Source organism: Trachemys scripta, chromosome 2, assembly GCF_013100865.1.
Source record: "Trachemys scripta elegans isolate TJP31775 chromosome 2, CAS_Tse_1.0, whole genome shotgun sequence".
NCBI classification, from domain to species: Eukaryota; Metazoa; Chordata; order Testudines; family Emydidae; genus Trachemys; species Trachemys scripta.
The window spans coordinates 19,084,155-19,098,535 of record NC_048299.1 but is presented as its reverse complement, the minus strand read 5'-3'; the positions used below and the strand labels follow the sequence as shown (position 1 = coordinate 19,098,535).

The 14,381-nt window shown below is 48.1% G+C and overlaps 1 protein-coding gene across 1 annotated transcript; it reads left to right on the top strand.

Annotated features, from left to right (window-relative positions):
- Positions 1 to 7,732: 7,732 nt before the first annotated feature.
- MNX1 (motor neuron and pancreas homeobox 1) lies at positions 7,733 to 13,433 on the top strand. The gene is made up of 3 exons (XM_034759359.1): positions 7,733 to 8,327; positions 11,275 to 11,435; positions 12,081 to 13,433. The coding sequence occupies exons 1-3, from the start codon at positions 7,733 to 7,735 to the stop codon at positions 12,399 to 12,401; spliced, it is 1,077 nt and encodes a 358-aa protein (XP_034615250.1). The 3' UTR covers positions 12,402 to 13,433.
- Positions 13,434 to 14,381: the final 948 nt, after the last annotated feature.

Here is a 14,381-nt window from a genome sequence, read left to right as displayed (position 1 = left end):
ACCGGCCCCGGCCTGGATAATGTCCATAGGGGGAGGTGCAATACAATGAATGGAAAACAAACCCCAAAGGGGAGACGTTCATTCCGGGTTCGGGTCCTGTACATGGGAAGGTGTTTGTGGCTCTTGCTCAGAAGATGGTATTGCAAGATGCCTCGAATGAGATTGTGTCTGGATTCCCTTTTCCCAGCGAGGCAGCTGCTGTTTCTACCACATCAGCACAGCTAAATATACCAATTAACTGAAACTTCCTGTCATTATCTGCCTTGATTGAAACATTTTAGTGCTACTATTCGTGTAGCAGAATAGGCCCGAAGTTCAATTCCTGGAGCCGACTATGTATGGACACATTAGATTGGAAACTGAATTTGGACACTACCACATCTGGAAAGGCCTATCAGATATCCAGCTAGAGAGGAACATTATCCAATACATCTTTTCTGATGTGTTATGTAGACTACGGATACGTGGTATGAAAGTATCTGAGTATTTTTTTCTTTTTCCGGGGCCGGGTAGGGCCGACTTCTCTTGGCATTTTTTTTTCTTAGTACCTAGGTTGCCAACCACCTCCACTCTAGGCCAGTTTTCTAGCTGAGGGAACTGCGGCGCAAAACGGCTAAGTGACTTTACCCAAAGTCGCGCAGTAAGTACATGGGCAGAGCAGGGACTGAAAGGAACCCAAGTCTCTCCTAGCCTCACCTAGCGCTCGGACCACTGGGCGATCCTTCCTCGTCTATAGAGTTGGAGATACCTACTTTATATATAGCCAAAGGGACATATGCTGGACATACATATTAGATACATCTCCAAAGGATACCCATGAACAGAAACGAGGCTAATCGCTGGGAGGGTTTCAACTGTTTTAATTGCTTGGCATTCGGTCACATAAATTAAAGCCATCAAAATGTTCGATGCTTTTCTGTCGCCTCTTATTGATGGTGTTTTACAGAGATGTTGTTATTTACTGCGGTTTCTGTAAAACCTGTTCTGTCTAACCAATCTGGGTTAGACATTAATGACATTCGTTTTGACAATAACCTGAGTGTGGCTGTAAAATCATATTTTCTATTTTTCCGCTAAGTGAACTCGCCCGCATCTTTCTGCCTTTTTCAAATCAGGAAAAAGGCCATAAAGTGTCACCGCAACATGATGCCCATATCTGCAAAACAAATCATGTTGTGAATTAATTTTCATTTTACAACACTGAGCTGGAGACTAACATGCCTCACGCAAGCACTAACTCTGCGCTGAGAAAAGATTTCACTGCAGGTGATTTCACATTGCGAAATCTCCAGACTCCTCATTTCAAATATTAGGTGGCAGAGCAATACTCTATCCTGTTGATAGAGCGTAATAGCATTAAGGATTGCTTAGCGAGTTAAATCAGAACCGTGACAGCCCTGCAGAAATTGGAAACAAGCGAACATGTCAGTTTCACATTGTAACGGAGCAGAGTAGCTTTAGTTTGCAACTAGATCTGGCCAAAAATAAATGCAAAACTGAACAATGAGGTGGGAAAGTGGTGGTAAATATGACTACATCGTACCCCAAAAGGCTAAAATATTTCTGGCCTGCGTTTATACTTTTTCATAATGTGTTAATTTCCAGTGGAAAATCGACTGGGTCTACAACTCATCTTTAAAGCGACTCTTTCAATGCTCCGTTAGAAGGATCTGGTTATATAGCCCCTGTATTCAATGGAACAATGCCTGACAATGGAAACAGTCTGTCAATATGTAGGGCAACGGATGTCTTGTTATTTTCCCCAATCGACAACGTTTCACATTAAAAGTGATTGCTAATGACGTGAAAAGAAGGAAACAATGCAGTTTTTATTGCCTCAGTGGAATCTAATACCCCAGTCTGAAGGTTAGCATTGGGTACCCCTGGTTCTCTCCCGTCCTTGTGCTGTTTTCTTCTGTGCTTGCACATCTTCCCGAAGCAGACTAAAACTAACTAAGCCGTGCACTTGCTATGCCGTTCTGTGCCTTGTAGGGATACCGGGTAGGGTATAAATTAAAGCGCAACTGTCATTTATTTCGATTTGAATAGTTCCACCAACTAGACCAGGCTGACAATGAACATTTAAAAAACCCCGTGCACCAGTGAACGGGCAAATTCAGCCATCTCGATGTCGTGCAGTCCTTCGTGAAGAAACGCTCTAGTAGAAGTCAATGGTAGATTGACCCGAGTCAGGGCTACATAGACGGTCTAAGAGTCTGGTCTGCAGAGCTCGTGCGCTGGTGAGACTTTGCGGATTTCCGTGACTTGTGTCAGGTTTGTGTCTGAGCTCACATCGCTAGATGGGCAGGGGCACATCCAGATTCTAGTGGGAGAGGGGGCTGGAACATTTGGGGCATGGCTCGGCTCTGGGAATCCTGACCCTTCTTGTGATAAAGAATGTCCCACTCAGACGGTCAGGGTCCGGCCCGATTCTGTGTTAGTGACTTAGGCTGGCCAGGCAGAACCACCCGGACTGCTTGAGACCCGTCCTAAAGAGGGAGCGATAAGGGTCCTTACATGACAGTTGACAAGCCTGTCTCTGCAGCCCCCTGAGCCACAAGACTCACTGCATGCAGAGGCTTGAACGAGGCGTTCCCCATGGTTCAGGCAAAACCTTCCGAAGGGTCTCCCTGTCCTTAATGACCTTGCCCTTGATTCCCCACTATGGGCCCAATCTTGCTCCCACTGAGGTCAGCGGCAAAAGAGGCTTCATTGGAGGAGGGAGGGGGCCCGTGTGCTGTTTTGCAAACTGTGGCTTTTAGCGGTTCGCCCACCCCCATTGGTCTCAGATTTAGGCAACAATCTCGGTTTATGTTTCTAAGCAACCGTTACAAACCCTCCCTACCTCAGGCACAGATGGGCCAAAGCAACAGCCATGGAGGACCCAGCGCAAATAGCCCACCAGGCAAGGGACTGGCCCCAGCTCTGTCGGGAGGACCCAGGGCAACTGGGGCGTTCACGCTGCTGGTCTCGAATGGGGCTACAAGCCGCTGGGGGCTCAGCGCCCCTCAGAATCAGGCCTCGGGATTATTTGGTGGTGCGTTTGCTGCAGGGGAGGCCCGGATCCAAAGCCGTTTGAAGCCAATGGAAAGACCCCCACTGGCTTCAGTGGCCTTTGCTTCACAAACAAAAATAAAGCACCAGAAAGTAGCAGGTCGGAAGCAGGCTGTAAAGACACGGGGGGAAACTCCCAAACAAATTCCTGGGAAAGGGGAAATTGACTCTCAGAGCTGCCCGGCCCCTGAGTTTGGGAATAGGGAGGAGATTCTGGTGTTTAGCTTGGAAACATTCCCCCCCAAAGCGTGTATCCTCCACATTAATACAAATACAACAACCTGATAAATCTGGGGGGCGAGATGCAGCTTTTACGCAAGAGAGGATCCACTTTTACGCAAGAGAGGATCGGTAATTCCCTCCCGGTAATTCCTTCCCTGCCGGGGCTATCTGGCATGTGGGCTTCCCTTACATGTATTTAGCCTGCCTGGTCATCAAAGTGGCCTTTAATACTTGACAGATCCCCATATGGACAGTAATAGTTTGTGATTTGTAGTAGTTTGCATGGGTCTCTGGCTTCATCCAATCCATGTTATTTCCATATTCAAAATGCTCTGAGCTGCGCATACACAAGCAACATATCCCCCAAATAAAATATGGCCCGTAAGAAAGAGAGTACATTATACAAATGAACCAGTATGTTTTACAGACCAATCATTTACATGCCTGTGTCAAAGATACCCATAATCCAATCCTTTACATGCAGCCCGGCCTGGGAGGCAGGAGAAAACTTCGGATGCCGTGGTAGTCCTGAGCATTAAGGTGTTATTCCCAAATCTTGCAATCCAGACACCGAACCAACAGGCTTCCTGTACCCAGCTGTTCATTTCACACAGGGCATGGCCAGATAATAGGTCCATGGACCACAACAAGCTGGATTTGGAAATAGATTAATTCAGTGGATTTTCTCGTTTAAGAGGTCTTTGGCTCACACAGAGTTAGTGGATGCAGGAGTGATTTAAAGGGGGTTAATTCTCTCTCTCTCTCTCTCTCTCTCTCTCTCTCTCTCTCTGTGTGTGTTTGGGGTGTGCGTGTGTGGGGCGAGGGGTGTCCCGTGGATCGAAGGAATGGGATTACCAGGAAGAAAATGACGGACCCGGCGGGGGAGGGCAGAATGGTAGGAACATTTTCCAGATGTTTTTTAAATTATTTTAGTACAATTAATGCGTGAAAAAGAATGACAGGCCCAAATGTGTGTGATGATCAAAACGGAGTGGCCCAGAGGAGTAGTCAGGGCAATGGGCCATCTGGGACAAGTGGAAATCACAAGACGGCAGAGTGAAACCTGTCCCAAAATACCGCTCCCAGGAGCCACAAAGCTCAGTTGCTTAAGTGCTGCCCAGCATAGTCCTCCATAGTTACTAGGGGGTATGAAGGGAAGGGATAGCCCAATAGGGCGCTGCCTTGTACCGTACAGGTGTAACTGTGCATTGAGTTATCGAAGTGCCATTTCTTAAATCGTCGTGACGTGTTTCCACACTCAGCGCCGCAGAAATAAACCCAGTCCATAGGAAAGCTCCACGTACATCGCATATCCTTGAACACAGGAGGATCTACACACACCGAATCTCAGTGGCTGTTGATTTCCAATAGTTACATACACCACCATTAATGGGATGGATACAATTAATTAGCTTGGCGGGGGCGGGGAGGGGAACTTTGGGATTGGGGTGGTTATACTGACATTTTCCATCTGTTTCTCTACGGCTAAAATACACTGTTCCCAGTACTCTGCACACACAGAGATCTGCACGTCTGGTTGCTAGATCGTGTTCAGACTGCATCACACCCAGGGAAAAGAGAGAGAGAAGTCAGCTCTATAATAATTGCTTATGCAATTTTATTTTACTTTTAAGATAGCTATTTTATTTGCCCGGTACCCTGCTGCCTGGGAAGTGCACGGGAATGGGAAAAGCGTCTCTCTCCGAAAAAAAAAATATCTGAATTTCCTGGTAAAGGACGTTGCCCTTGTTATGAGTATTAAACGGAGGAGGAGCGAAAGCTAGAGACACGGGCAAGATCTATTCGGTCATGTAGACCATCTCCCTGCCAGTGCAAAACTGTTTCCTGTTGGACACTTGTTAGTGTTTTGATTTAAATAAGCGATGACACTTCCCTGGAGAGGTCATTCTGAACAGTCTATGGGGGAGAGTTTGATATATGATAACATGAATATAACGTGATGTATTTTTAAAATGCTTCATACCTGCGTGGGTTGACATTACATGGCTTTGGGACTATCCTGGCCTTTCTACGATCTCTGGTATCAGGAGCTTTCGGACCTTAAAAAAAACCCTAACAGGTGAAGCAAATATTTAATAAATACCTGTCCCTTGGAAACAGAGTAATTTCACAATCCCGCGCTGCAATTATATGGAAATTAAGTCAGGTACAAAGTCAGACACATTATCACCAGCTCTTGCAAAAGCTTTTGAAGGGAGAATGTGTTTACTTTGTGACTCTTTCTTGTAACAGCCTGACCTTCTGTTCACATTCCCATTTGCATTGTGCCTCTTTTCTCTCTTAACCCCCTTCTAGAGCTTCAGGAAATTCTTACATTGCAAAAGACTGGAAATCTGCCTCCCTCTCGCTTTTCCTTTTATATTTCGATGTGTTTGTGTAAGATAAGTAGGTCTAATAACGCTATTGACAAAACTAAATTTTGGTGGCAGGCTTGACTTCCTGACTTACAGATGTTTATTCTTTCCAACGCGTTAAAAATCTGTTGGCAGCGCACATACTGTAAATATTTGAAGTATCCAGGAATGATAGAAAACTGAAGTTTAATACACTGCATACCCCAGCTTGGGCTTTCGATATAGGCAAACATATATAGGGCTTTAAGGTGGAGAACTGAGTCCCCATTGCTGAGTATTAGTAGAACTGCAGTAATTAACACTGTGATTTTTTTGGTCTATGTGAAACAATATTTTTCATTCCGATTTAAAAAAAACCAGTGCTGACGTTCTCACCCAGGCATAGAGAATTCGATTCCCCCCCCCCCTCTTTTTTTTCGAGATTTTACGTGGTCTTTTATTGTAAGGCAAGTTGCCAAATGAATAGTGTGGAAGGCAAAAGCTGTGGTCTGTGTAGGCATAGAGGGTGTATAAAACATTGTTGCCTTCTCATTGGCACATTGTGTGACCGCTGATTTGTCACTTAATACTAGAAAATCACTGTAAAATATCGTGCTTTTATTTCATCAGCAGCTGGTGCCTTCTCGTTCTCTGAAAGTACGTAGCAATTGCTATTCATTTTGCAAATGTGACCGCCAAAGCTATGCCATTTAACAAGGCTAAGAAAAATCCTTGCCTGGTATATTATCACTGGCTAGTCGTGTTGTAATTATACATATATACAGTGTTGTAAGCATACCGAGAATAGAGTTAGGCAGTGCTTTCAGGCTCTTGGCGTAGCTGAATTTTTGTTGCATAACTGTGAAAATAAAAATGCACTGTTCATCGGTGAGCTGGTGATACAGGTCAGACATCTGCATGAAAAGCCTGGGATCAGGCGCAAATGCCGGTTTATGATGTTTGTTGTTATTTAAAGACTTGAAATAAATTTCATCCAGGTCCTGTTTTGTGGTCACCAAATTGACACATTAGATTAGACACTGAATATAGGTGTGGATACTATCACATCTGGAAAGACGTATCAAATAAATCCATATCCAGCTAGAGATGAATATTATCCAATATGTCATCCCAGATGTGTTATGTTGACTATGCATACATAGTATGTAAGAGTCTAAGAACATATTTCATCTTATTTGTCCATGCCCGGGCCTTTCATCACAACAAAATAACTACAGGCCGCTTAAGAGGGGATAGATTCCTTAAACCACCCAAAGGAACTGTACGAACATCTCACTTAAATCTTACACAGATTAAGGTAACATCACGTTAACTGCAGCATTGGCTAAACAGACACAAGTGGAGAGAATCCTTCGAGGTGTACATTGTGCCGAGATCCAGGTGCTCGCTCGCACACACAAACAAACACACACACATATTTGTTGTGGCCCAAGACTCATTATAGCAGGGTATGAATGTAGAACGATTAACGCATCATTGCTGATGATGTTCAAGCAGAATATGTTTGCGTTGCGATGATTGCACATTCTTCCTGGCTGAATTTATCTTCAGTCTTTAAAAACCTGGCCCAACCGAGGAATTTATTTTTGTTTTCGTTTTTTGGGGGGTCGGCGGGAGGTAAATACAGAAGCTTCTCAAGTCACTTTCCTTTCTCTGTGTTGGTCACCCCCCGCGGCCCCCGCCCCGGGAGACCAAGCGAGCCTTTCCCTTCAACCTGCTCTAGAGGGCAAAGAAATGAAGTGGGCAGGCCCATTCCCGAAGCGTTGACAGGTGTGCTGCAGGGCCAATCGCGGCTGCCAAACCCTAGTACCGGCCACCAATAGTGTTTCCTCCAGCCTCGGGGCCAATGGGAGCCGGATCTGAGCCTTCAAGTGAGTAGAGTTTGGAGCTGAGGTGCTTACTATCTGCCGAGAGACATTTTGCTGCGCTTGGCCTGGGGGGCTGGTCCTCTGGTCTAGGCAGAGCCCCAGCGCTGGGAGTGGGAGGGGATACGGACTCTCCACGGGGCGCTGTGGGGTCGGGCGGGGGCTCTTACTATTATTTTATAGGCTAAGGGAGGGTGTTTTTCTAGAAACAATCCGATGGAAAAATCCAAAAATTTCCGGATCGATGCTCTCCTAGCAGTCGACCCTCCCAAAGCAGCCGCCGCCGCCTCCGCACAGACCTCACCGCTGGCCTTGGTCACCTCCCTCGCCAACACATCTGGCCACAGCAGCAGCAGTAACAGCAGCAGCTGCAGCCCCCCGTCCTCCTCCGAGCGCCACAGCGGCGGCTCCTCGGACTGCCTGCGGACTGAGAGCCCTTCGCCGCCGCGGATCCTCGCCGCGCATTGCGGGCTGGTGCCCAAGCCCGGCTTCCTGACCAGCACCAGCAGCACCAGCAGCCATCACCACCACCATCACTCCGCCGGGGGCATGGCCCTGGGACTGCACCAGGGGGGAGCGGGCATCCCCACCCAGGCCGCCCTCTACGGGCACCCCATGTACAGCTATTCGGCAGCCGCTCTGGCCGGGCAGCACCCCGCTTTGTCTTACTCCTACTCCCAGGTGCAAGGGGCTCACCCTTCTCACCCTGCCGCAGACCCCATCAAACTCAGTGCCGGGACTTTTCAGCTGGATCAGTGGTTACGAGCATCCACAGCGGGCATGATCCTCCCCAAAATGCCGGACTTTAACTGTGAGTATCTCCGGGCCAAGCGCTGGCATTGGGGGCGCTGGGTTTGTTATGATCTGTCATTTTCCTTTGAGCCTATCCTCACCACTTCCTCGCCTGCCCTTCTGCATGGCCCGAGCCAGGCTGTAGCGTTCCAGGGGCCTACGGCAAGGATACATTGGCCTTTCCTCGTAGTTAATGTCCCACGCCATTCAGCTAGCGCCGGAAAGGATTCGGTCAAGACTTCAACCGGCGGCGGGTGTAATAATATATATATTGTATTTGGTAATTATTAGCAGGAGGGAGGAAATAACGATTAACAATGGGAAGCTGGAATGCGTTGCAGCTCGTTATGGCCGGCACCTTAGCAGTAAATAATAGACTGATCTTTCTTGGGACGTGAAAAAGGTGACAAATCATTCCTTACATTCTGAGTTCTAATTCAAACTGTACCCTGGAGGGAATTGTGCTAAATAATGAATGAGAACCGAATACCGGTGTATATGAAAATCCATGAAAACTGACGATATTTTTTTTTCTTCTGGATGGCAGAGCGATCCTGCTCATATTTGTTAATATTACGGTATAAGGAGTATGAGGTACAACTTTGCAGGGCTCTGTCAATTTCACCCAGAATGGTGCTTCCTCAGATCCTGTCATCCAGGCAAATTTCACAGATCACTTCTTCAGGAAAGAGTTGATAGTAATAACAGCACACTCCTCTCTTAGATGGTTTCAGTGGACATTCTAGGCTATAATTAAATGTTTATTTGGTGTAATTGAAATAAGAAAGCTAAATAAATGCAATCACTTATATTTGAGCTTGTTAAAAAAAAAACGCGTTAAAAACAGAAACACTGACCTGTCCTCACAGCAGCTGGGCTGCTAGGCCTCAATGGAGATGGGGACATTTCTTGCATCTCTGTGTTAGGCAAAGATCATTTTCTTAGGTGTTAGCTCTCTGTGGGAATTACTGGCTTAACAATACCTTAGGTGTAGTTTTACTTAAATCATGCCAGGAAAGAATTACGGGTTTGGTGTTTTTTTTTTTTTTTTTTTTAATATACTCCACACACATACAGACAAAAAAGTCCATTGTTTTCTCTTAAATAGATTTGTTTAGACTAGGACATTCAAGAAGAAAAATAATTAGAAAAGCTATCCGAATTCTTGCCCTTTCAAACAAAATGCACTAGTGAATAAATAGCCAAGAGAAAAGATAATGGAGGCCTGGAAAATCACACAGCAGTGAGAAAATCTCATCTGTGTTACTGTTTGTATGCCGGACACTGCTTTTTTATTCTGGTCATTTTAGCAGGTTTGCTCCAAATGAGGTAGTAAAGGCAGGCTCCTCCTCCCCTCTCCTTTTAAAGGCTTTTAAGTTTCTAAAGCAAACAACAACAAAAGAGGAGAGGATGTCCAAGAAATCACAAATCACATGTTATGATTGTGTTGCCTCTTAGAAGGAGCATAAATATCATCCGCAACTACGGAGACTGGATTTGTAGTTTAAGAAGGATTTCAGCTCGCATGTTTCCTAATTGATGTTCTCATTTATGTGTCCATTAAATGTGACCGCAATATTTTAGGAGAATAATCTCGCCATCAGTTCTCTTTACTTCCAACTTTCAACCGAGTAAATTTTGACGCAGCCCCGATTTTGAATCCAGAAAACGTGCTGAGATTATAACATCGAATTGTATAGTTCGAAAATATTGTTGAAAATAGATATTTCCTATATATAGTTACCTCACTCGAATACTGAACAATAGTCCATGTCATGTTTCATGTCACATTTGTCTCCTATTGTCTGCAAATATAAGACTTGACAACTGAGATAATGAAATAAAATAAATAAAAACAAATGGAACTGATTGGAGAGAAATTTCTCTAATCTGCTGGGAGAGCGGGGGGATCATTGTTTGGGCCAACCTTCCACTGAACATTTTCCCAAAGTCACTTTGGAGTCTGTTTTAATTAAAGTTCTAATGTATTGTCAAGCTGGGAATTCGGGAGACTTCTTTAACTAAAGCAGGGGGCGTTAAAGTTAAATGAAGCAAATTGCTGTTCCCTTGAGAGACTGATATCATTTCACCGTGATCCCGGGTTCCTTTTATTGTCTAGCACTTGTTAGGCTCTTGGGAAATCAAGAAGTCCCTCATTGGTCATAAATTTCCCTGCGGTGAATCTATGTGAAATTATGTAAATAGAGAAGTCCATCTCCTATTGCCATCAGGCGTGGCTTGAGGTGTCTAATTTAGGGAAGGATAATGTTTACTTTAAAGTGCCTTTAATGCTTCTATAGTAACAATTTGAGGACGGGAGGCTTTCCTGCTCTCCCCCCTCCCCCAAGGACTGCACTATTATCAGATCACTCTACTCCACTGCAAAAACATTCCCCGGGATTTTACTCCGCGGTGCCAGTACATTTGCCTTCGTTGTGAGGGCGGGCCCGAAGGAGACTTGCCCGCTCAGGGCTGTGTGCGTGATAGATACCGGTCTGAAGCCAGGACTGCGGAGATGAGGTACTAATTGGAAGTGGTTTGGGTAGTTTTTCATCGTGGCATGTAGAAAGGTCACCGCTGGGGTTAACTATGGGAAGAGGGCATGCGGCGGGGAGATTTTAATCACTTGTTCCTCTTCCCTTTCCTCCATTTTTAAAAAGAATTTCGCACGGATATATTTTTTCTAACCCTCCCCCCTCACCTGCTGCCTCCCCTCTTCTCTCCCTCGCAGGGGACCAGCAGTTCTCTTCCTTTCCCAATCCTTTCCCATTGGATCTAGCTTGCCCCCCACGGAGGCAGGTGGACGCAGCCAGGGACACTAGAACGACCCCCTTTAATGCTGAAGATAGCTGGGCCCCGGTAGTCCCAGCTCCGGCCCGTGAGAGCCGGCTGCCCTGGGAGGGTGGCGGGGGTCGGGCTGCTCCCCCGGCTGCCCGCGTTGTGCTGATGCGCCGTTTTGTCTCCAGCCCAGGCGCAGTCCAACCTGCTGGGGAAGTGCCGGCGGCCCCGCACCGCCTTCACCAGCCAGCAGCTGCTGGAGCTGGAGCATCAGTTCAAACTGAACAAATACCTCTCCAGGCCCAAGCGCTTCGAGGTGGCCACGTCTCTCATGCTCACGGAGACCCAGGTGGGTGGCGGCTGCAGCGGCCCCTCCGGGCTCAGGGGAAGGGGCCCGGCGCTTAGAACCAGCGGCTCGGGGCTCAGGGACGCAGGATCGCTCAGCTCAGGCCCAGCCCGCCCCGGGCCACCGGGCGTGGGGGGCTTCCCAGCTCCGTCCCGGCGGAAGAGGGGGCTCGAGCAGCTGGATTCAGGCTGGGCAGCTCCGGGGGCAGAATGGCCGCAAAGCTTAACCTCCTCCCGGGCTCCCCTGCCACCGCTCCCCCCATGGCCGCTGGGCTCTGCCTGCCTCCTCCCGGGCTCTCCTGCCACCGCTCCCCCAGGCTTTGCCTGGCGACCCTCGGCGCCGAGGAGGCTGCGGGCCGCGCGAGGGTGTTTCCAGTCAGGGCCAGCTGCACCGGGGGTTCGCAGCCCCGTCTTACCCCGGAGCGGTGGGGTCCCTTCTAAGCAGCCCCCCGGCCCGGGGGAAGCGCCCAGTGAGGGGTGGAGGCTGGTCGGGGGCAGCGGGGGCTGCAGGCCGGAGAGTGGCCTGGGTACGGGGGAGGTGTTCGGGGGAGGGCTGCAGGTCACCGGGTCCGGGGGGGGGGGGGGGCGGAGGTGTGTGGGGTCCCCCCGGGGGCTGCGATCCCCCCTCAGCCCCTCTCTCGCCCCGCAGGTGAAGATCTGGTTCCAGAACCGGCGCATGAAGTGGAAGCGGAGTAAAAAGGCCAAGGAGCAGGCGGCGCAGGAGGCCGAGAAGCAGAAGAGCGGGCTGGGCGGCGAGGACAAGGCGGACGAGGAGCTGCTGTTGCCGGCCCCGGAGAAGAGCAGCGGCCGCCGGCTGCGGGAGCTCCGAGACAGCGACCCCGAGGAGGAGGAAGCCGGACACTGCTGCCCCTACAACTCCTCCGACTGCTCCGAGGGTGACGAGGAGGAGACACAGCCCCGCAGTAGGCACGCTGCCCCGCTGCAGCCGCCCCCCGGCCAGCCCCAGTGAGCCGGCAGGGGGCTCCCCTTCTCCCTGCTGCTGCTATCCGGTCCCAGACCTTTTAGCCAAACTCCAGCCTGCCCACCCTCACCCCAGCCACCTTCCAGACAGACCCCTCTGCCCACCCTTACCCCAGTAACCTCCAGGCAGACCCCTCTGCCCAACCCCACCCCAGCCACCAGACAGACCCCTCTGCCAACCCCTACCCCAGCAACCTCCAGACAGACAGACCTCTCTACCCACTCCTACCCCAGCCACCTCCAAACAAACACCTCTGCCCACCCCGCCTCAGCCACCTCCAGACAGACACACACTCCTCTGCCCACCCCTTCCCCAACCACCCCACACACCTCTGCCCACCCCATCCTTAAGCCCCTTCGCCAGACCACCCACCTTTCTCCTCGACGCCCCCTTTCCTCCACCATCCCTTACTCGGGCCCTAGTGACACACATCTGCCCACTGCCCCATGCCACCATCAACACATACTCCTCTGCCCCATCCCTACACATCTGCTTTTGCTCCATCTTTGCAGCCTTTGGCTTCAGTGAAATGAGTCCCAAATGCAGCCATCTTCCTGCACAGGAGGAAGAACAGCCAATCTTATACCAGTATCTTTTATTTCTACATGGGAAATACTCGGTCTTCAGCTGCGCACAAACCCAGATCCATCATTGCTCTTTGGTGTCAGCATTTCCGCGGTCATGTAACAAACAAACAGAGAGACCAAGCAGGTAATATTAGAGGTGAGCAGCTTTGGTAAGGTTTGGATTTTTTTCTTTTGTTTTGAGGATTCTTCTTCCTACACATGCTAGAGAAGATTTACAGTTCACCACAGTGTTAAGAGACATTTAAAAAACTTGAACCCTACCCATGGAAACTCTATTCTTTTGCTGAGTATTGGAGATGTTTTGTGCTTATTATATAGCTGGAAAACTGTCATGAACGTTAAAACTGCTGGAAATCTCAAGACTGTACTGTCTTTATTTTTGTATATTGTATTTATAAAAAGGGGTACCTCGACTTATGCATGCTAAATTATTATCCAGCTTCTCCATCGTCCATGATGGTGTGTAAAATAAACATTTTATACTTGAGCCTTATGTACAATTTTTTTGTAAAGGAATAGGATTGGCTACCAGGGTCTGGAGTTTATACCGGGCCCGGAAACATATCATTTGTCACTTTATTATACGGGTAAATATGTATATTTCATGGGGGGAAATGGAACGAAATGATGTCTCTGAATCCATACACTACCTGATAGGGGCTGGAGGAAGGACCCTAGATGTATAGTTAAATAAATCGACTGGACGTTGTATGATTTCCTGTGAAAGAGGTTTTTGCCAGATTGTTTTCCAAACTTCATTTAATTCGATCTAAACACTCTAAAGTTTATTTCTGTATTAGTGTTCTACTACCTCAGCAGTCCCCAGAACATCCAGTGGTTTCCTCATACTTACTCCTAACAATACATTTATGAGGACAATTTATATTAAAAAAAACCAACCTCTATTTTCTTCCTCGTTTTTGCCTGTCGGGCCAGATTCAGATCTCGGTGTAAATCTGGAATAACTCCATTAAAATCTGGAGCGGGATACTGGATTTACCCGCAATCAGAAACTGCTCCAATTTGTTTTTTATTACGCAGAAAATAAGAGGAGACGGATTCATGCAAGGGGACTGCTGCTGTGTTTCAAATGGAGTGGCTTTCTGATCTTCCCCTAGCTGCATGGTGAATCCAACTCTGTTTCTGATTGCTTGTTGCTAAATACTCTTCCCTTTTGATTTTGATTCCTCCCTGCCATGCAATTCAGCCGGCTTGGCCTGGCCCTAAGGCCAGCTGGTAATAGCTCTCTCGGATCTGTGCAAATGTACAGCCGAGCAAACATTAGAAGAGAGTCAAACTGCGGAAACATTTCACAGGAGAGCTGCAGTGGGTGTAGATTAATAAACCTCTGCAATGTGGCTCATCAATCAGCGAGCTGCAG